The 22,774-nt window shown below is 54.7% G+C and overlaps 1 protein-coding gene across 1 annotated transcript in view; it reads left to right on the plus strand.

Moving 5' to 3' along the window:
- Nucleotides 1–5,794: 5,794 nt before the first annotated feature.
- Nucleotides 5,795–22,774, plus strand: part of LSS (lanosterol synthase) — a 37,765-nt gene continuing 20,785 nt past the window's right edge. The window contains exons 1-12 of the mRNA XM_050784337.1: nucleotides 5,795–5,894; nucleotides 6,020–6,185; nucleotides 7,262–7,400; nucleotides 10,206–10,314; nucleotides 10,967–11,088; nucleotides 13,218–13,314; nucleotides 16,174–16,309; nucleotides 16,908–17,016; nucleotides 17,395–17,513; nucleotides 18,868–18,965; nucleotides 19,659–19,686; nucleotides 22,292–22,348. Of these exons, the coding sequence (XP_050640294.1) occupies nucleotides 5,881–5,894; nucleotides 6,020–6,185; nucleotides 7,262–7,400; nucleotides 10,206–10,314; nucleotides 10,967–11,088; nucleotides 13,218–13,314; nucleotides 16,174–16,309; nucleotides 16,908–17,016; nucleotides 17,395–17,513; nucleotides 18,868–18,965; nucleotides 19,659–19,686; nucleotides 22,292–22,348 (1,194 nt within the window). The 5' untranslated portion in view covers nucleotides 5,795–5,880. The remainder of the gene's footprint in view (nucleotides 5,895–6,019; nucleotides 6,186–7,261; nucleotides 7,401–10,205; nucleotides 10,315–10,966; nucleotides 11,089–13,217; nucleotides 13,315–16,173; nucleotides 16,310–16,907; nucleotides 17,017–17,394; nucleotides 17,514–18,867; nucleotides 18,966–19,658; nucleotides 19,687–22,291; nucleotides 22,349–22,774) is intronic.

Consider the following 22,774-nt stretch of genomic DNA (forward strand, 5'->3'; position numbering starts at 1 on the left):
TGATGAAAGCTTGAAGGTACCAGCTTGGTTTGTGGCCAAGTGAGGGGAACAGGCCAGCAGGGTGAGGTCAGAGATTCTTGTCACCTTCTGAGAGCTGTGAGAACCAGTTGTTGAAGATTAGGCAGAGAAGTGATCTAGTCACATTTTCTTTTAAAAATGGCATGTGGGGCAGGAATCTTGAGAGGTGGGTGCTACAGGCATTTGGGTGAAATTCAAAGGGAATAAGCCTGTTTGCTAGCAATTGGTGTGAAGAGGGGATAAAATTTGAGCCATATACAGAAAGAGGTATTAATAGACCTGGTGACGTTGCATATGACCACCAATCTTAAACTGGCACTCAGCATCTCCTGACTTAATCCTACATCCCCAGACTCTTATTTCATGTCTTCTCATTCTCTTCAAACTTCTTAGATCATGTCCTTCTTATTTCACTGAGAAAACAATAGCACTAAGAAGAGAACCTCCTCCTCTACCAAATCTACCATCCAATCCCTGCTTCTCCAAACACACGCTACTCAACTCAGGGATCTTCAGTGATTAACTTCATGTAAAGACTTGATGCTATTTCTTAATCTTGACTTTAGACACTGTTGACTTCCTACAATGGAAGAGGAGTTAGCTTCTCTTATACTGTCTTTCCCACAACATACTATCACCCCTACCCTCGACACCCACATTTCCTCTCATATTAGCCTCCCTAAGCAATTTAATATTGGCTGAAACCTGCATTCACAGTTTAGTATAACTGTACGTTTACCATTTGCTGTTGAGCCCTTTGTTGGTTTATGATTACATTTCCTTTAGGTACAACTTTTGATTTTTCCTGGAGTTAATAATTACATTGTTTTTCCCATTTGCTTGGTTTTCTATGCTCCTGTCACTACTTCACCCAAAAGTCACTGCCCTAAGTATAAAGCTCTTCCCAACAAAGTCATGTGCATCAGGTAATATGCTCCACTTTCTCTTCAAGATGTTCCTCTGGGAACCCCGTCTTCCCGCCATAACTTGAGCATTTCCTGGATTCCGAATCGTATTTTCTTCTTCCTTGGTTTTCTCTTCTTGATGGAGCCTGTCCTTTAGTAGCCTTCTGAGCTTGAATATCTAAAATGTCTTTATTTCTACTGTAATATTATCAAATATATATTTGGTCTTTGTCTCTGCCTTCTGATATACAACTCCTAAAATCCCTGGAATCTCCAAAGTAATGTCTTTTTGTATGCTAGTAAGATGACTGATGGTGGACAGCTCCTGTGTAGCTTCAGGATAGGGACCGGTCATCTGAAAGACCAGGGCATGCTCAGAGGGGTTGAAACTTTCAGCCTACCCCCCAAACTCCCAGAGGTTGGGGGAGAGGGACTGAAAGTGATGTTGATCACCAATGGCCAATAATTTAATCAATCATGCCTATGTAATGAAGCCTCCTAAAGACCAAAAAGGACAGGGTTCAGAGAGCTTGTGGATAGCCGAATGTGTGGGGGCTTCCAGGAAGGTAGACAGGAACACGTCCACATGCTGGGAGAATGGCACATCTCAACTCCTTGCAGACAGAAGCTCCTGCTCTTGGGACTCTTCTAGGCCTTGCCCTGCATATCTTTTCATCTGGCTGTTTATTTGTAGCCTTTAAAATAGCCTTATAATAAATATGTGTTTCCCTGAGTTCTGTGAACTGCTCTTGTAAATTAAAGCCAAGGAGGGGTCTTGGGAACCCAGGACAGGTAAAACAACCTGGGGCTTGTGATTGACACTGGACATGGGCGTCAGTCTTGTGGCACAGAGTCCTCAACTTGTGTGATCTGCTGCTGTCTCCAGGTAGATGGTGCAGGATTGAAGCAGATACCCAGCTGGTGTCTGCTGCACAGCTGAATGCTTGCTTGCCGGTGGGGAGAAATCCTCTACATCTGGTGTCAAAAGGATGTTGTGAGAGTAAAGAAATGGTGTTTTTTTGGACTTATCTATCCTTATGTTTGATTCATCATTTGAATGGGAATAGAATTTTAGATTGGAAATAATTCCTTTGTGGTTTTGCTTTTTTTGTTGCTGGAAAGTTTTGAGATCACCTCTATTCCTGGTGTTCTCAAATTTCTCAATGACATTACTTCATATGTTGCCTCCCCATTCCCTCCCCAACCCCTGCCCAATTTATTTTGCTGGGCACTTTGTAGTCCTTTTGTCTAGTTTTTTATTGCTATTGAACAAATCACCCCAAATACAGTAGCTTAAATTTGAGGATTCAGCTGGGCAGCTTTCTGTTGGGATCTCTCATGCAGCTGCAGTCAGGTATTGGCTGAGGTTAGAGTCATCTGAAGGCTTGACTGGTCAGCGGTCCAAGATGGATCACTTGCATGGCTGGAGGTAATGTCGTACTGTTTTCCCCAAATGTCTGGCTCATGCTGACGATGGGGCTCTAAGGAGCTTGTTGAAAACTGTCAATGGGTACAGTCTGCCAGCTAATAGGTTTCTGTTTTTCTACTGGGTTACAGTTGCCAGTGTTTGCAGGACTTTTCTTTTGGGCCAGCTGCTCCAGAGGAATCCTTCCACTCTTATCTCATGCTATCTGGCTGAGTGGGAGAAGTGAGCCTTGACTCAATCTGTCTGCTTTCAGTGACCCTCAGCTATGCCTCATGCCTAAGGTAACACCTACTCTGATTCAACTACTGCAGACTTCCTCCACCCAAGTAGGAGAGGGGACCTGTGGTCACACTGTTCCTCACAAAAATTTTCCACCAGTTATTCCAATTTCTGCACCTTCCTGGTATTTGCTGGCAGGAATGGTCTCTTGTTGGCTTCACCCACAAACGTTAAGTCTCAACTCTCTCTGGCTAAGTCAGTTATCACTTCTCCATCCATTCCCAGTCTCTATAATTTTGTTGACTTCTCTTGCTTACTGGTGTCTCCTCTCCCATTCTTTGTGGGGTTTTTTGGTCTTTTATTACTTTATGTGAGTAGGGTTTGGGCAGGAAATGGAGGTTAATGTTTATGCTCAGTCTGCCATGTTTAGCTGAAAATTTTTTTCAAAATTCTGCCATTAGGCTTTTCTCCCCATGTCTCCTGAGATAGCTTTGTCAGTCACCAATACATTGTTTCGTTGCATCCAATAATAAATTCTCAGTCTTCATTTTGCAATCCCTTCAAAGCCTCAGCAAAGATCACCATGTCTTCACTTATATTATGACTTCATATTCCTCTGGTTTTCCTCCTCTCTCTGGCCATTCCTCTATACTGGAAAAGGTTGGTGCCCCAGGGCTCATCCTGGAACTTCTCTGTTTTATGTGCATTTCCTAATTCATCTTGTCCAATCTCATGATTTCAAACACTACCTGAAAGCAAATGACTCCCAAATTCCTATCTCTAGCATTATCTTCTCCCCTGAATGCTAGCCTACTCAATATTTCACTTGAATGTCTAATAAGCATCTCTAGTATAACTTGTCCCCACTAAAAGCTGAATTTTCCAATCAAACTTTCCCTATTTGAGGCCAGATGCAGTGGCTCATGCCTATAATCCCAACACTTTGGGAGGCTGAAGTGGGAGGATTCCTTGCGGCCAGGAGTTTGAGACCATCCTGGGCAACATAGCAAGACCCCGTGTCTCTACCAAACTTAAAAAAAAATTAGCCAGGTGTGGTGGCACAGGCCTGTAGTCTAAGCTATTCAGGAGGCTGAGCCCGGAAGATCACTTAGCCCTGGAATTTGAGGCTGCAGTGAGCTAATGGTTGTGCCACTGCATTCCCACCTGGGTGACAGACTGAGATCCTCTCACTAAATAAATCAATAAAAGACACCTCTATTTTAGTAAATGACCACCACCATATACCCAGTTGTGCAGGCCAAAATCCTCAGAGCCGTCTGTATCTGGCCTAATGAACAAGTTGGATGCAGTAGTATGCAAGCTGATAGGAACAGTTTTTTTTCTCATGACTGCCCCTAGAAGCTTAACTGCGTCAATTCCCAGACGTAGTTTACAGTTTTTGTTCTCTTTCAGACATTAAAAAAAGCGGGTTATTTTACTCATAAAAAGTCCAGTCCATTAAAATATCAAAACTCAAACTCTTCTCCAATTGAAACCTCTTCCCTCACCTAGCTTTGCCAGGTTCAGTGTGAGATTCCATCCAGGCTGAAGCCCCTTATTCCTATTCTTCATGTTTCTACATGGAGGAACTTATCTGGAGAAAAACTTCCAGCCTCTTTCTGCTTCCAGAGAAGCAGAGTGACTCATTTGGTTGAATTTCAGAGAACAGATAGGGTGGAGTGCTCAAGCTCCTCTGGGTACTCTTTCTGGGGTCTGTGGGTTGACTGGAGGGGTGTCTTCTGGTCAGCACTCGATTGCATAGTGCTTGGTGAGGCAGTTCCATGGCCCAGAGGCTGGGGGATATGTTTGTCTGACTTACGGGTGATTTAGTAGCTTGCCCTCTTGCTTGCAGATTTGAGCCTTGTCCTTCAAGCTAGCTTTTTAATTTGTGGCAAGGCTGATATGTTAATATCCACCCATCTTATTGCTGTGTCTTTTTCATTCGTTTCTGAACTGGGATAGGAAAAGGTGAGTATCCTTGATTGTCTAAAACCCCGCTATTCCACTGGGGGAAGATGCCTGTGGGTATTCTTTTGTCCCCTCTCTCTTCCAACTTTCTTCTCCGACTTGCTGTGGCTCACGCCCCCTTCGAAGTTAGGCTGGGGGTAGGAATTGAGGAGTGGGTGCAGAAACGCTCATTAGGCTGGGGCAGTTGTAATTGGATGTTAGGGCTTCTGTGGGCCAGACGAAGACACGCTGGGTCCTTGACCTTAGGGACCACGGGCTGCAGTCTCCAGACGTCAGCCATGTTTCCAACAGTCAGACGCCTCCTGCCCTGCTGCGTCCGGCTGTCCCTTCCAAGTTCGGTCACTCGCTCCGCCTCCATCTTCCTCTTCCCACTGCTGCTAAGCCTCTTCACCTTTAATTTCTCCTGGGGGCGCCCACCCCGAATTCCAGCGACCTCGTGAGCAGCTGAGGCTCTACCGCGCTCGGTCCTGGCCTGCAACGCAGCCCTTCCCTGCCCTAGGCTGCAGGGCTTCTGGCCCCTGTGGTCCGCCAGGCCTCGGGGCCTCGGCCTCACTGCGTCTACCCCCTTCCCCCCGGCGAAGGCTACGCGGCGCTCAGCTTCCCAGGGACGCCGGGTGGCGCCCTCCCCCTGGTCTTGCACTGGCCCCGACCGCCCGCGCCCACCTCACCTCAGGGCGGCCTCCTGCCCCCAGCCCCGGCCCCGGCGTCCGGGCAAATCCTGCCATGCGACAGCAATTCCCTGCTGCCCGACCTTCGCACTCGCTGTCCCTCGCTCGAGCCTCGCTCCCCACGTCCTTCCTTCCGACCTGCGGCGGGACCCTCCTCACCGGCGCCTCAGACACGCTCACGGGAGAGCGCTGCGCACGAGGCCAAGCTCCCGGGAAACAAGCCTCTAAGGGGCGCGCAGGAGGCCCCGCCCCCGCCCGCCGGCCCCACCCACCATCCCCGCCGGCCCCACCCACCATCCCCGCCGGCCCCACCCACCATCCCCGCCGGCCCCACCCACCATCCCCGCCCCCACCGCCCCACCGACCAGCCCTGCCCCTCATGGCCCGCCCATAAGTCCCCACCCACCTCCCCAGCCCCGTCGCAGCCCCGCCCCCTCAGGCCCCGCCCCACGCCGCATGGTGCTCCTCGCGCTCCACCACTGTGGTCGCCTGACACACCCCGGGCTCACGCTCACGGCGCTCTGATTGGTTTCGTGGGCATCGACCCACCTGGGCCTGCGCGTCGGCCGAGGCTCGCGCCTGCGTAGTGCGCGCGGGAGGGGCGGGGCTGGGCGGCAGGTCCCGGGTGCCGAGAGCTGGCGGCTGGTAGTGGGCGGCGTAGAGCACTGCGGCTGCAATGACTGAGGGCACGTGAGTCCCCTCGCCCCGGGCTCCTGGCGCGGGCAGGGTGGTCTGGGTGCTGAGGAGAGCGCGACGCGGGCAGTGGGCCGGGGGTCGGGGCGAGGCCTGGGTCGCTGACGGCCGGTGGCCCTCAGGTGTCTGCGGCGCCGAGGGGGCCCCTACAAGACCGAGCCCGCCACCGACCTCGGCCGCTGGCGACTCAGCTGCGAGAGGGGCCGGCAGACGTGGACCTACCTGCAGGACGAGCGCGCCGGCCGCGAGCAGACCGGTCTGGAAGCCCACGCCCTGGGGCTGGACACCGTAAGTGGCTTCCGCGGAGCGTCCGCGAGCGCGGGGACCCCGCGGGGCCCTGAGGGGTGAGCCGTGAGGAGCACGTTTTCTCTCAGAAAGGCGGGTGGAAGAACCCGGCCAGCGACGCCCATCCCCAAGGCGAGCGCCCACGGGAGCTGCGTTCACGGGCCCCTCCGCTTCGGCCCTTCATCTCTAAACCAGGCATAGGAGACTCCTAATGTTGCATTTTTTAGCACCTTATTTTGAGGTAATTTTTGACTTATGGAAGAGTTGCAAAGATAGTTGTAACTTTGTTTTTATTCACAAAACGTGTTTGGATCCAGTGTCTTCGTTGTGTGCGTTGGAAGAGATGTTCCTCGTCAGAGTCTGCAGTGTAAACAGGGTCTCCTGCCAAGCCCCGGCCACCGTGGGAAAGGCTGTGCCACCCTTTGGGCCCTTTTTGAGAGGCCCGAGTCCCAGGCCCAGGTGGGCGCCCGTGCCCCACCCCACACTCTGGGTGCCTAGTTTATTCCAGACATCTTGGAGAAGTTAAGAATACGTGACTGGAAAGTAAAGCAATGAAAATGTGCAACTGTTCTTTTACTTTGCTGAGGTGTGATATCGAAGAGTTTCAGACTTTTGATAGAAACAGCTGACACTTTTTTTTTTTTTTTTTTTTTTTTTTTTTGAGACGGAGTCTCGCTCTGTCGCCCAGGCTGGAGTGCAGTGGCCGGATCTCAGCTCACTGCAAGCTCCTCCTCTCGGGTTCACGCCATTCTCCTGCCTCAGCCTCCCGAGTAGCTGGGACTACAGGCACCCGCCACTTCACCCGGCTAGTTTTTTGTATTTTTTAGTAGAGACGGGGTTTCACCGTATTAGCCAGGATGGTCTCGATCTCCTGACCTCATGATCCGCCCGTCTCGGCCTCCCAAAGTGCTGGGATTACAGGCTTGAGCCACCGCACCCGGCCCTGACACTTTTAAAGTAATTTAGATTCACTACTTTGACTTGGGCTGTATATGAAGAGGGCTCCTCTGGCCGCTCAACAGTCCCGTCAGCTCTCTCTCTCTTTTTTTTTTTTTTTTTTTTTTTCGGTCTCTTTGCAGAAGAATTACTTTAAGGATTTGCCCAAAGCCCACACCGCCTGTGAGGGGGCTCTGAACGGGATGACATTTTACGTGGGGCTGCAGGCTGAGGATGGGCACTGGACGGGTGACTACGGTGGCCCACTTTTCCTCCTGCCAGGTAGGAGTATGCTGCCCCAGCCTGAGGGTATGGCCACCCTGGATCACCCTTGGGATCCTGCCCCAGCCTGGTGTAGGGTTTTGATGAAGCAGGTGAAAATCCAGGGGCTCACATAGAAAAGGGCTGGCAAACTCTGCTCTGTGTCAGAATGGTCCTGCTATTGGCCTAGGGGATCAGCTAGCCTTGCCAGTGTAGGGTGACAGGCTCTCTGATAAGAGAAGCAAGTGGTTCTCTAGGGGTCTGTGTTGCCTTGAGGGAGGAGGAAGATGGGCTTTGAAGTCTCAGTACAGAGTGGGATGGGCATTCCAGGTGGAAGACCTAGCCTGTGCCAAGGGGCTGTAGGTGGGCAGAGTGGTGGGTGGGGAGCTGTTATCTGCTATGAACTTACTCTTAGCTACTGCAGGGGAACTTTAGGTTCAGGCTGGTGAGTAGGAGGAGCATAGCAGTTGGACTGCCTGGGTATTGAACTGATTTGGCTACACAAGACTATTTTACATACTGGGAGTGTTTCTCTGCAGAAATCCTCAGCCTTGTAAAATGGGAAATTCCCTCCTATGAATTTATGCAATAGGACTTTTTCCTTAGTGACTTGTGATTGTTTCCACAGCATTGTTTCAATGATGTGGATTCCTACATAAATAGGTTTTGTTTCTGTAATGACTTTTATTGATATGTCATTTTCTTTTACTATGCTGACTTTGTAGTAGATAGAAAGTCCTCATATACCTTTGTTGCCTTTCTTTTTAAAACATCTCTTACCTGTATCTATTTATTTACTCATCCAAATTGCCTTTATCCTGATTCTGTCCCAGAATAAAACCTGTTGGGACTTGAAATGAAGTTGCATTAGGTTTATATGTTAGTTTGGGAAGTGTTGGCCTTTTATGTTAAAAAGAGTTCCATGGTGTTTACTGTAGGCCAAGCCCTGCTCAAGTCTTGTTCTTCTTTTAGTCCTTAGAATAAGCCTAATGAGATACATTAGGAAGCTGAGGCACATTTATTCCAGGTCACTAGACTAGCAGGAGGAGCACTGGGATCCCATCTCCGCTTTGACTTCTAGCCCTGCTGCCACCTGGACTGTACAGCTTTGAATTTTCCTGTCCTGGGATTTGAGGGCTTGTCCTTAGGGGAAGTCAAGGTGCTCTTTCTTCCCTTGGCCCCATCAGGGAATGTTGAGACTGTTCCCAGGGCTCATGGTAAGGCAATGACATAGAGTTGGTCAGGAGATGGGTCAGCCTCACTTTGCCTCTGTAGCCTCATCTGTGACAGGATTGGAATCAGGTTTGGTTATGTGCACAGTGTCAGGCACGCAGTGGTGCTTGGTTGGTGGGGACTACTGTGTTGTTTGTTCTTGCTGCTTTGGCTCTGGGCTTAGCTTGCTGGGACCCTTCCTGTGGGCTGGCTGTGAGTTGGAGTTTTTTTGTTTTTTGTTTTTGAGACAGCATTTCGCTCTTGTTCCCCAGGCTGGAGTGCAATGGCGCAATTTTGGCTCATTGTAGCCTCCGCCTCCTGGGTTCAAACGATTCTCTTGCCTCAGCCTTCCAAGTAGCTGGGATTACAGGCATGCGCCACCATTCCTGGCTAATTTTTGTATTTTCAGTAGAGACGGGGTTTCACCATGTTGGTCAGGCTGGTCTCAAACTCCTGACCTCATGATCCGCCCCGCTCAGCCTCGCAAAGTGCTGGGATTACAGGTGTGAGCCACCGCGCCTGGCTGAGTTGGAGCTTTTCTTCCCTCTTTCTGGACTTTGGAAAATGCTCCTGGTCCATGATACTATGTAGACAACTCCCATCAAGTGTGGCCTGTGCAGCATTGGGCAGCACTGTGGTGAGCACTGAGTGGGGTCTGACCTAGCCCCACCATTTACTGGCTGTGCCTCAGTTTCCTTGCCTGTAAAATCAGGAAGATGCTGGCTCTGCTCCTGTCTGCACATTTCCCCGTCCTAACAGCATTATAACTGTTAGGAAAGAGATGGGCTTGTTTTGGGATGGCTCATTTTATGTGACCCCGTGCGCTGTCTCTCAGTCCATCTGCTCTTCTTCCAGGGCGTGTCTGGATGGTTTGAACACTAGGGCTTCTGACTGTCTAAGCCAGAGTCAGGTATTCATTCCATGGCACATGTGGCTGGGGTCTGCCCTGAGACCTGTCCCGTGCCAGGCTCTGGGGGCACATGGCTGATGGAACCAAGCATGGGGGGTAGAGGGTGGCCTGTGAGCACCATGCCTGAGAGGACCAGGCTAGGGACAGAAGGTTCTTAGTGGATAATATTTATTGTTGTCTCTCCCTCCCCCCCAACATTTGCAAAGCGGCATATGCTTGTAAAAAATTTATGAAACAGAAAAGTATAAATAAGCAAATAGGTATTACCACATGCAAGGGTGACCAATTTTGTATTTTTCTTCCTAGCAGATGTTAAAGCAAGACCAACAGCCTCCCCTCATGGAAGGCCCACTGATCTAAAATGTTGGTTCCTTTTGGACCTTCAGGGCACTTGGGAGAGGCCTTCTTGAGGTGCTGTACAGGGTTTGGTGTTTCTCTGAGCGAGATGGTCATGGGAGCCAGGCATGGCTGAGTGGACTCTGCAGGCCCTAGGCAGGGAGCATCGCCTGTGCTGTGGCTGACGTTCCCTCTGGCCCTGTTCCCAAAGTCCCCCATGGGGGCTTGGGAGGAATGGCCTTTCGGGGGGTGTTTTCATGAGAAGGAGGTAGCTCCCTGTTGGAGTGAGGTGCTCAGGAGGAAAGGGGCCTGGTCTTAGCAGTGATGACCACCTGCCCCCAGCGAGGAACATCTCTCCTGCCACACAGGCCTCCTGATCACTTGCCACGTGGCACGCATCCCTCTGCCAGCCGGATACAGAGAAGAGATTGTGCGGTACCTGCGGTCAGTGCAGCTGCCCGACGGTGGATGGGGCCTGTGAGTGTGCCCCCCCTGTGTCACTGCACATGTGCATGTGTGTGTTCTCATGATGTAGGAGATGCTTGGGTTTCCGGGCAGCTGCCAAGGATTAGGAGTGATTGCAGCTGTGGGCCCGGGGTGGGTTGGGGAGAGACTAGCAGGAGGGGAGTGGGCTGGAGGCTGTGCAGGTGGGGCCTCGGCCTCACGTCTTTTGTTAAATAGGTTTTGTGACTGTTAGGACACTCTTGAGACCCACATGTGAAAACTGTCAGTCTGTTATCACTTAAGGCAGAAGAAAATTGCCTTTGACTCTGGGCTGGCAGCAGGTAGAGGCAGGGCCTGACAGCTTTCTTGCCGTGTGGCACACGCTTTGGGAGCAGAGCTGTAGCCCAAAGTGAAATGCCCTGGGGCTAGAAGTGTTGACTCAGGCGTGGGAAGGTGTAGAGCAGGCGGGTCAGGGTGAGGTAGGTGCGGGGGCTCGGTTGTCATGGGAGGTGCGTGAATCTGTACTGCAGAGTGGCTGCTCGGGGCTCTCCTGTGGTGGCATGTTATGTCAGGGTAAGGTATTTTAGCATTCTTAGTTTTCTGAGGAAACTCCACAGAAAGTTTTACTTTATTTCTTAGAAGTAAGGACAGATACCAGTTTCTCACCTGTCCTCTGCCCCTCTAGGCACATTGAGGATAAGTCCACCGTGTTTGGGACTGCGCTCAACTATGTGTCTCTCAGAATTCTGGGCGTTGGGCCTGACGATCCTGACCTGGTACGAGCCCGTAACATTCTTCACAAGAAAGGTATGCCCTGTGCAGCATGTCCTGGGCCAGGGGTTCATGTCATCTCGATAATGAGCTCTCGCATACGAGATACAGAAAGATGCACTTCCAGCTGAAACAATGGGCAAAGCACATGAGCAGGGAATTTGTCAAAACAGAAGTAGGCAGAAACTGTTTAACCTAGGCATCGTTTTTTTAAAAAAGCAAATTAAGAGCCAGGCACAGTGGCTCACGCCTGCAGTTCCAGCACTTTGGGAGATTGAGGTGGAAGGACCACTTGAACCTAGGAGTTTGAGGCCAGCCTGGGCAACATGGTGAGACCTGGTCCCTACAAAAACAATAAAATATTAGCCAGGTGTGATGATATGCACCTGTAGTCCCAGCTGCTTGGAGGCTAGTAAGGCAGGAGGATCACTTGAGCCCAGGAGTTCTGGGTTGCAGTGAGCTGATTGTACCATTGCACTCCAGCCTGGGTGACAGAGTGAGACCCTGTCTCTGAAAAAATAAAAAAGCAAAGCAAATTAAGACAACTAGGTAATTCTGTTTGTTTCCTGAACTGGCGAAGACTTAAACAAAGCATGTTAATATGTCCACCTTCTTGGGGCAGCCTGACTGCAGGTGAGAGCAGGCCTGGAGCTTGCAGCTTCCGAGCTGGCCGTCTACCTCTCCAAGCCCTGGCTGTCCACCTCTCCAAGCCCCGGCCTGGCTACCTCTCCAAGCCCTGGCTGTCCACCTCTCCAAGCCCCGGCCTGGCTACCTCTCCAAGCCCTGGCTGTCCACCTCTCCAAGCCCCAACTGTCTACCTCTCCAAGCCCCGGTCTGGCTACCTCTCCAAGCCCTGACTGTCCACCTGTCCAAGCCGTGGCCTGGCTACCTCTCCAAGCCCTGGGCTGGCTACCTCTCCAAGCCCTGGCTGTCCACCTCTCCAAGCCCTGGCTGTCCACCTCTCCAAGCCCTTGGCTACCTCTCCAAGCCGCGGACTGGCTACCTCTCCTCTTGCCTACAGGCCCTGAGGGCAATTCCAGCCCAAGGGAATCCATGACTCCTGCTTCTCCAAGAAAACCTAGTTCATGATACGGCTCTGCAGAGCCTGGCCTGGTCTGGTCTTCTGCCTTTCACGGACCTTCCATAGCCAATCCCACCTGCCCTGCTCTCTGCTCCATGCACAGGGGCCTCGTGTCAGCTCCTCAAAGGCCCTTGCTATCCCAGGGCTCGCCGTGCACTGCCTCCTTAACCTGGAGCCTCTTACCTTCCACTCCTGCCCCGCTGGCTCACACTTTACATGTTCCTTCTTTGAGGACCTCTTCCTGACCTACCATGCCAGATGGAGTGTCCTGTTACGCATTCTCACGAGATCCTGCCTTCTTTCTTCATGGGCTTGTCACTGTTGTCATCAGTTCACTGTCAGCCTTTGGTGTCATTGATGCTGCGTCCCCAAGGCTGCTGTCTGGTTCCCACCACAGTCCTGGCGCCTGTCTGGTGAAGGAATGTGTTTAGGCTGCACTTTGCCTAGTAGCTTTGTGAGTCTTTGACTTTTGCATACCTTTTGGGGTTTGGAGCAGGGACTCCTCAGAAGCGTGTTTAGATGGCGTGGCTGTGCCAGAACTGCATGCTGCTGAAGTGGCTCTGGCATGGGGCCAGTGTGCTGGAGCTACTCTGGAGTTTGGGGTTGTCCCTGTTCCCGTACGGGACCAGTCTGCCAAGTGGAGATGACACAGATGGGGGCAGCCCAGGCTTGGCTCAGAGGGCGAGGCTGAATGTGCGCTCTCACTTCCCCGCATTGCCTTCTCCAGGTGCATGTGCACCTGGGCCCCTCACTCACCTGAGCACTGAGGTGTCCCTGGACCTTCCCAGGTAGCTGTCTTCACGTGCTCCTTCCTGGGGCCAGGGGTTGCAAACACCTCTCCTGGGGCTGGACACACTCACTCCCAGGGAAGCCACTGGTTCCACCTAGGAGCCGTATATCCAGGGCAGTTCTGAGCACTCTGGAACCTGCTTCGCACATGGGGGTTGCAAGATCCGCATGCGGCTGCCCTTGGCTCATGGAGAGGGGCACACGTGACTCCCAGAGGGTGAAGCTTCCCAGCTAGAGCAGTGCTGGCTTTGCTGACAGGAAGCAGGTGACATGGGCCTATTCTCTCCCCTCTCAGGTGGTGCTGTGGCCATCCCCTCCTGGGGGAAGTTCTGGCTGGCTGTCCTGAATGTTTACAGCTGGGAAGGCCTCAATACCCTGTTCCCAGAGATGTGGTATGTCTGCTGTTGATTTGGTTGTTGGGCCGCTGCTGCCGTCCCGAGGAGTAGAGTGACAGGGACCGTGCGTGGGTCAGGCACAGGCTGTGACACAGAGAGGGGTGGTCATTCTGTGGGTGGGGGGAGTTAGGCTCCTGGCAGAGGCCCTGATCGAGCTTGAGTTCTATAGGGATACAGAAAGGGGGAGCTTCCCAACTGGGCAGGAAGGAGGCTGTGCCGTGGATGGAGGTTCCCGAGTCAGGCTGCAGGCAGGGCTGGGTGGCTTCCAGCTTGCTATGGAAGACTCTGAGCATCTGTAGGAGTAGGGGGAGGCTGCCCCTCCCCCAGCCAGCGCAGGGGCGTCCTGTGCTGCTGCTGCTGTGCTTGTCTCCTTTGCTGGTGAATGTGAAGTGTGTCCCAACGGGACACCTCACCTGTGGACTCAGTGTGCGTGCCTTTAAAAGATCAGTGTTTGTGGCCAGGTGCGGTGGCTCACGCCTGTAATCCCAGTGCTTCCAGAGGCCAAGGCGGGCAGATCACAAGGTCAAGAGATCGAGACCATCCTGGCCAACGTGGTGAAATCTGTCTCTACTAAAAATACAAAAATTAGCTGGGCATGGCGGCCCACGCCTGTAGTTTCCAGCTACTCGGGAGGCTGAGGCAGGAGAATCATTTGAACCCGGGAGGCAGAGGTTGCAGTGAGCCAAGACTATGCCACTGCACTCCAGCCTGGCAATAGAGCGAGACTCTGTCTCAAAAAAAAAAAAGATCAGTGTTTGTTTTTTTAAACAGAACCACATACTGTTTAAATACTCAGCAAAATCAACATTAATTTCTTATCATCTGGTGTTTTTTTGTTCTGTTTTGTTTTGAGACAGAGTCTTGCTCAGGCTGGAGTGCAGGGGCATGATCTTGGCTCACTGCAACCCCCGCCTCCCGGATTCAAGCGATTCTCCTGCCTCTGCCTCTCGAGGAGCTGGGATTACAGTCTCAGGCCACCACACCCAGCTAATTTTTGTATTTTTAGTAGAGACAGGGTTTCACTCTGTTGGCCAGGCTGGTCTCAAACTCCAAACCTCAGGTGATCCGCCTGCCTTGGCCTCCCAAAGTGCTGGGAGCCATGAGCCACTGCGCCCGGCCTTACCTGGTCTCTTTAACCACTGTCTTGTAACATTTTGTGGCTATCTATTGAAAGCAGTGAACATCTCCCCAGAAAACACTCATGCATATGAGTTTACCCCGTTATACATTTTGGGAAGTGAGACCCTGGAACCACACAGAGCCCCTGCTGGCTTCCTGGAGTGCTGTGGGAACCCTGGTGGGGATCTCCCCTAGAGAGCTGTCAGCACGGCTGGGAGTCCCAGCCGTGTTAGATGACTTTGGTGGAGGGGGGATCAAGCTAGCAGGAAGTGAAGGGACTGCTCAAGAGGGGACAGCAGTGTCCTGATACAAAGGCTGGGGGTTTCACCCCGGAAGCCAGTTTGGGTGGTGAGGGGAGGCACGGGGATGGCGAGATCACCCCCGGAGGGTAGACAGAGCTGACAGAGTAGGGGGCAGGGTAGGGCCATAGAACACATGGGTTGGGAGGTGTCCTGGGGCCATTCAGGTGCCAGCTGGACTCTGCACCTCACCCATGTGTAATGAGCAGCAGAGGAAGGACTGAGACGGCAGTCGGCACAGCTGCCAGGGCAGGAGGGGTATAGAGTCCACACGCTGGTGCTGGTGAGGGCGTCTCATCTGCTCCACTTGGTGGGGCCGTCAGTCAGTGCTGCTGCAGGAGCACACTAGGGTGCTGCTTGTCTTTGCTGGAGTTGCTTGGAGGGTAGGTTGGGAGGTGAAAGGAGGACCACAGACCTGAACCACTCCAGCTGCAGAAATGCTGGAAGTATAACCCAAAATGTAAAAAAAAAAAAACACCCTTTTAAGTAAGTGGATGTGGAAGTGGGCCAAGGCCCGATGCCACAGTCAGGGAGCAGGGAAGGCTCAGCATTGCTCACCCTCCTGTGGCATCACATAAGGATGGGGGCTAGCAGGGAAAGGGTAGAGAAAACCTGAGGCACGCACAGACCCTGGGAAGCTGGTGGAACTGTGCTAATGTCAGCAGCCAGTGATCAAAGACCCAGGCCTTAGGGAGATTCCACAGACCTACAGTTAATTTTTTTCTTGAGATAGAGTCTCACTCTTGTCACCAGGCTGTGTGCAGTGGCACAATCTCGGCTCACTGCAACCTCCTCCTCCTAGGTTCAAGCGATTCTCCTGCCTCAGCCTCCCGAGTAGCTGGGACTAGAGTCACATACCACCATACCTGGCTAATTTCTGTGTTTTTAGTAGAGACAGGGTTTCGCCATGTTGGCTAGGCTGGTCTCAAACTCCTGACCTCAGGTGATTCACCAGCCTCGGCCTCCCAAAGTGCTGGGGTTATAGGCGTGAGCCACCGCGCCCAAAGTTTCTTAAATTTTTAAAAGTAAACTTTAAATTTTGGAGTAGTTTCCAATTTCTGGGAAAGTTGCAAAGACAGCCGAGAGTGTTCCCTAGGGCCCTCACACCATATCCTCATTGTTGATGTTTTATGTTACCAAGGTACGTTTGTTGTAGCTAAGAAACCCACAGACAATCCTAAGCCTTTAGGAGCTCCATCACCTGGCTTTAGTATGCAAAATGCTGACCAAACTAGGAGGTGCAGCTCCTCGGAGGGTGCACCTGCAGTTCAACTGTCCCCCTCAGGAGCACGGTTGGGAAATGCCCGCAGATGCACTGTCGTGGTGGGGAATAGCCATCCACCAGTGTTCATGCTTGGAAGGGCCCAAGGTATGGATGCTGGCGGAGGGGGCAGGTTTGAGTCTTGGGGTCTCCCACTGACTCCTGCCGTTGCCCCAGGCTGTTTCCTGACTGGGCACCGGCACACCCCTCCACACTCTGGTGCCACTGCCGGCAGGTGTACCTGCCCATGAGCTACTGCTATGCCATTCGGCTGAGTGCCACGGAGGACCCGCTGGTCCAGAGCCTCCGCCAGGTAGGACCTCATCAGGGAACAAAGTGAGGGCCTCTGGGGCTGGGACCCACAGGGCCTGGGGCTTCTGGAATCCAACCACACCTGTCCACTCACCTGGCGGCCCTGTGGAGCCGAGAGCCCTGTGATCAGAGCAGAGCCTCCACCTTCCTCCATTCTGTAATAAATAGTGAGCAAGCTCTGCCCAGAGGGGACTTGTGCTATGGGACAGGCAGCAGCTGTAGCCCAGGGTTCCTGGGGGTACTTCCAGGACTCAAGGGATGCAGGAGGCAGATGCGCACTGTGTGCTCTGGAAGCAGGCCTGAGGCGGGGTTTGAGGTGCAGGATGTTTATCAGGCCTGCCCTGGGGAAGGAGGAGGGGCAGAGGGAGGAAATGAGCTTCTGGGCAGACCTGGGGCTCACGGAGCTGGGGAGCTCCTCGGAGCAGTCTTCACACAGGGGGCCTTCGTGTGCCCTTGGGGTCAGTTGCTGGAGGGACCCCCACCCAGGAAGGGACTAGCCCGGGGCCCTGAGGGCATGTGGTGGGAGGCCACCCCTCCTGGTTTGAGCCAGGCCTGCCGGGTGCCCCCAGGCCCCAAGGCTCAGACACTGCCCCCACCAGGAGCTCTATGTGGAGGACTTCGCCAGCATCGACTGGCCGGCACAGAGGAACAACGTGGCCCCCGACGAGCTGTACACGCCCCACAGTTGGCTGCTCCACGTGGTGTATGGTGAGCACCTCCTGACGGGCTGGCAGGGCAGCCGGGGGTCAGGGTGTTGCCCATTCATTCACGTACTCATCCCCTGCCAGTGGCACTGGGCCACCCCCTCTGTGCCAGGCCCCGGGGCGGGATCTCATCGCCCTGCCCCTCCCCACCGAGAGCCAGCTGGTCTTCCACTCTCAGGAGCCCACCCTGTGCAAGGGTGTGTGGTAGGAGGGTGTGCGGCAGCCCCTCCTGGGCAGGGAAGGAGGAGCTCGGAGACCAGGCCTGGGGGTGGGTTGTGGGGGAACCCTGGGGAGGGGCAAGTCCGGGTGCTGCAGTGCACGGGGCTCCAGGCCGAGGCCAGTGTCATGGTGTCTGGCATCCACTGACCCGCATCCCCTGCAGCGCTCCTCAACCTGTATGAGCGCCACCACAGTGCCCACCTGCGGCAGCGGGCCGTGCAGAAGCTGTATGAACACATTGTGGCTGACGACCGATTCACCAAGAGCATCAGCATTGGCCCGGTCAGTGCCCCTGCCTGGCTGCTGACTGCAGCCCCTGAGGGTTAAGGTCTGAGAGTCAAGTCCTGGAGGCTGGGCTGTGAGCTGGGAGTGGGGTCTCCTGGAGCACCTCCATTTGGGAGGTGGCCCTCCGATCTCACAAACGTTTGAGGGCTTCTGTCCTGGTCCCCTGCATGCCCAGCTCAGTGAAGCCGCCCCACCACACTCGACTTTTCCTTCCGTCCCCCACCAGCTCTTGTCCTCAGTGTGCCTGGACACTCTCCTGGAGGCCCCTTCCTGAGATCCTGCTGGCTAGGTGGGAGGGGTGCTTTTTCCTCACTTGGTTCCCTCCGAATTCCTCTCCCCAAATAGTTCATCATTCGCCATTCTCCCATCCGGTTTAGACATGCCCAGGGTGGGTGGGGGTAGCAGGGTCCTTGGGTTCCACTCCTGATTCCTCCTGCCTAGCTAGGGACTTGGAGCGCTAGCCTCTGTGGGGCCTGCAGGGGGCCAGGTGTGGGCCAGTTCAGTGACCTTGGAGGTGCAGTCCCCGGGCTACTGGTGCAGGGCCGCCTCCTGACAGTCAGCAGCTCCTGGGCTGTGCCGTAGCTGCTGCGGCGTAGTGGGTCGGCCTGGGCATTCTCTAGACATACCCAGGCGGCACTGGCCACTGAGTCCCACCCTGACACTGCATCTCGGGTTTTTGGGGCCTCTTGCCACCTCAGTGAATCACCAGTTCTGACGGACCCTGTAGCGGGTCCCTCGTTTGCTGCTCAGCAGTGGTGTGGTTCTTTGTGGGTTTGGGTTTAATCCCACGTAGAGCACATCTGTACTAAATGCATAGAAACACGCTTACAATTGGATCTTGACTTGTGAGATCCATAAGTAAAAAGTTGGGGGCCTCTGGAACGTTCTGTTCTGAGGAAGAAGGGGGGCAATCGGTCCCTACTGCTACAGTCCTGTCTTCGCATCTCTTCCTGGGCCCCTCAGGCCCCGTCCTCTGTCCCCTGTGTTGTCTCTAAGGCACCTGGTAGCCCACGCCCCTCTGGCTCCTCCTGGAACCCTTTGCTGCTCCCTGATGGAGTGCCGGTCAGTCCTCACACGCTAAGCCAGGCTGTGGACTCAGCCGACACTGCCTTTGTCTGAGTCAGGTCCTGGGGACACAGTTGTTGCCCATCGTCACTCAGGAAACGCCTGTTAGAGCAGAAGGCCCCTGTCCTGGCCCTGAGTGAGCTGTACAGGACCTTATCCCTGGGGTCTGCTGTGGTTCTGGACGGGACCTTGTCCCTGGGGGCTGCTGTGGTTCTGGACGGGACCTTGTCCCTGGGGGCTGCTGTGGGTCTGGAGCAGAGCCCTGACAGGGCTGTGTCGCCTGCAGATCTCGAAAACCATCAACATGCTTGTACGCTGGTATGTGGACGGGCCCGCCTCCACTGCCTTCCAGGAGCACGTCTCCAGAATCCCGGACTATCTCTGGTGAGTGTGGCTGGGATGTGCTGGTGAGGACTCTCACGAAGGCTGGGTCTGAGCCCCGGCTGCGTCCCAGTGAGGGGGCCCCCATGGTGCCATCTGGGAATGCTGCCAGGGAACACCACCAGGCACCAGCAGTGTCAGGGCTTGTGGAGCCACTGAGGGTTGTCTTTGAGTTGGAAGATTTGCCACCCAGTGGAAGCGTGGGGTGGTCCCAGAAGGTAGAGTGAGGAAGGGGGTGGTAGGTAGCAGGGCAGCTTCAGGTTGGTGTCAGGGAGGCCTGTGGACAAGGGGAGCTTGTCAGCCACGGACTGTGCCCTGGAGGTGGGGCCGCTGTCATGGAGGGCACAGAGCCGTCCCACAGTGGGAAGCCTCCGCGTGCAGGCCTCTTCCTCTGGTCCCTCGGCACTGCACGAGGGCGGCAGGGATGGCGCAGCCTGGGGTCAGGGAGCCTCCCACTGCCCCTTGCCTTGGGTGTGCCCCTCCTGGGTGAGTGTGTCCTGTCTTCCATAGAGTGTGGCCCTCATGCCCAGGAGCCCAGCAGCCCAGCTGGGGTGGTATCCAGGCCAGTGCCAGGCCTCGGGGGAGGGGACAGACGAGACCCCCTGTCTGGGACCCTCCTGGGTGCAGGGTCTGGGTAGCCAGCTGGGCTTCCAGCTTTCTCCCTGCACCTGACTTGGGCTTTTTTTGTCCTCACAGGATGGGCCTTGACGGCATGAAAATGCAGGTAAGGGCTGCAGGACTGCGGCTGCCTGCTTCCTTTGCAATCATTTCTACCCTCTATTATTTTTCCTTTGGGGTTCAGAAATAACTCCTCCTGGACCAGGTCCCGGCAGCGTGTGACCAGAGGCTGCGTCAGTTGAGGTCTCTGGCCGTGTCCCTGTGGGTGCCCACAGTTCTCGAAGTCTGTCTGCAGCTCTCCTGTCTGCTTTTTGCCCTGATGGTCCGAGTGGGCTCAACTGTGTAACGACAGACCCAGAGCTGCAGAAGCTCTCATCTTGTTACTGTGGCAGGAGGTGGCTCTGCTTCGTGGGGGCTTCTCCTCCGTGCACTCTTAATTTAAGAGGCTCCTTCTTCAGGGCCTGAGTGGACAGGACAGGAGCCTGGAGGACCGTGTTGGCCTGTGGCCAGGCCTGGGAGCTCCCCGAGGACTTGGCCTGAGTGGGCTGGAACCCAGTCATGAGGGGCACCAAGCACAAGAGAGTGGGGAGGCCGGTGTGGGATCCTGGCTGACGTTGGTCCTGTCCTGGCTCTGGGGGCCCTATAGACCCCAGTCCTGTCCGATTGGGCTGAGCCTGCGCCCCTTTGTGCATTGACACAGTGGGTGTGTCAGAAACCCAGAAAGCGTTGCCCTGTGCCTTGTGGTCTAAGGAGAGTTACACCCTGCGGGGCCTGTCTTCTGTCCCCCACACTGATTCAGTGTGGGAATATGGTGTCTCCAGAGGTGTCCTGGGTGTCACATTTGGGATAGACACACATGGGCCCAGCACTGCCCGCCCCAGGGCTACCCTTGGTGCCAGGTGCCCCCAGCCACGAGCTTTTACCCAGCTGGCCTTGAGCTCTCCAGAGGCTCCCTGGACACTGTCCGTGTTTTGTGAAAAGGTTTTCAAAACACATGCAAGGTAGAGGTGAGTAACAAGCCCTAGAGCAGGCCGTGGCCTCCCTGGCCCTCCCTATCCAACCCTCCCTGTCCTTCCATCCCTGTCCAGCCCTCCCTGTCCAGCCCTCCCTGACCCTCCCTCACCCTCCCTCCCTGGTCCTCCCTGTCCCGCCCTCCCTGACCCTCCTCCCTGATCCTCCCTGTCCCTCCCTGACCCTTCTCCCTGACCCTCCCTGTCCGGCCCTCCCTGACCCTCCCTCCCTGGTCCTCCATGTCCCACCCTCCCTGTCCAGCCCTCCCTGTCCGGCCCTCCCTGACCCTCCCTCCCTGGTCCTCCCTGTCCCTCTGTGACCCTCCTCCCTGACCCTCCCTGTCCGGCCCTCCCTGACCCACCCTCCCTGGTCCTCCCTGTCCCTCTGTGACCCTCCTCCCTGACCCTCCCTGTCCCACATCTCCAACTCCTCAGTGCACCTCAAGCTGATGAGGGCGTCTGTGTTTTTACAAAATTGCTCTGAGGTTGTCACACCCAACAAACTTCATGACGGTTCCTAAGTGTAGTCCTCACGTTATGGCTGGTGTGTGTGAATCAGGATTCAGGCCATTCACACAGGCCTTTGGTTGTTGGTCTTTGAGCTCCTGTTAGTCCAGCAGTCTCTGTGGTCTCTTTTCTCCTCCTGGAAGATTTGTCCCTGAAGGGCTTCACATTCCAGATCTGACTGGTTGCTCCTGCTGTTCCCTGAGTTTTTGTAAACTGGCCAGGCCCTGAGGCTTGATCCCATTGTGTTTCTTTGGCGAGAATGCTTTTCTGGTGGTCCCTGCCTAGTCCCTCCAGTGCGTAGTATCTGGATGCCTTTGCTACACACCACCCTCTGCCCAATCCCTATGTCTGTCTTGGTCAGTGCCCAGCTCTGTCTCACTAGGGTTTGGTCACCGGCCTTTTGAACTGAGACCAGAGTGTGTACCTGTGAGCCCAGCTCGGGGTGAGATATGAGGTGGGGCCTTCCCAGCCCTGTGCAGAATTCCCATCACCTCCAGGTGTACTCATTAGCCGGGCGCGGTGGCTCACGCCTGTAATCCCTATACTTTGGGAGGCCGAGGAGGGCAGATCACGAGATCAGGAGATTGAGACCATCCTGGCCAACGTGGTGAAACCCCAACTCTACTAAAAAATACAAAAAAAATTAGCCAGGCGTGCTGGCGGGCACCTGTGGTCCCAGCTACTCTGGAGGCTGAGGCAGGAGAATGGCGTGAACCCAGGAGGCGGAGGTTGCAGTGAGCTGAGATCGCACCACTGCTCTCCAACCTGGGCGATAGAGTGAGACTTCATCTCAAAAAAAAAAGAAATGGGGGTCATTTCCAAGCGTCACCATGACTGAGGTGCGCTGCTGTCACTGGGTGAGAGCAGCTGGATGGTCTGTGTGTGGGTACTGGAGCCTCTGACGGATCGTCCAGTCCTAGAAGTGTCCTCAGAGGGACGCTGTCCTGCCTGGTGGCCCATGAAGGAAGGGGGGTGCTCCACGAGGCTCCCCGACCTGTGTCTGCCTGCAGGGCTCAGCCTTCTCTGAGGCCCTTGTCAGCCATGAGGGGTGCCCAGGGCTCAGAGCCTGAGGCTGAGTGTTGGCTGGGTGGGAGCCCCCACACCTGGCCCTCAGGTGCCCATTGGATCCTGGAGGCAGTGGCTCGGAGTGGGAGGGGCTGCACCCGCTGCTGTAACACTGTCCTTTGTGTGTAGGGCACCAACGGCTCACAGATCTGGGACACCGCCTTCGCCATCCAAGCTCTGCTTGAGGTTCGTGGCTCCCCTTTTCTCAGCCTCAGCTGACCTTCCTGTGCACGTGAGCCCACGCGTTCACCTGAGGGCAGCACTGCTGACCACACGGTTGCCACTCCTTGGTATTTCCAGTGACCTGGGCTCTGGCCTCTGGCTTCAGATGGTCATGCTGTGGAGGGGGCGGCCTTGGCCAGCAGCCCTGGGTGTTGGGCTGGGTCGGGGGCCTTGGGAGGGCAGGGGCTGGAGGCCGTGTGAGAAGGGGAGCCTGGTGAAGGCTGTTTCTGAGAGTGCAGGCAGGAGTGGGACTCCAGGCTCTTCTTAGAACTGGAACTGCTCTGGCCAGGCACGGTGGCTCACGCCTGTGATCCCAGCACTTTTGGGAGGCCAAGGTGGGTGGATCACAAGGTCAGGAGTTCAAGACCAGCCTGGCCAAGATGGTGAAAT

This window comes from Macaca thibetana, chromosome 3, assembly GCF_024542745.1.
Source record: "Macaca thibetana thibetana isolate TM-01 chromosome 3, ASM2454274v1, whole genome shotgun sequence".
NCBI classification, from domain to species: domain Eukaryota; kingdom Metazoa; phylum Chordata; class Mammalia; order Primates; family Cercopithecidae; genus Macaca; species Macaca thibetana.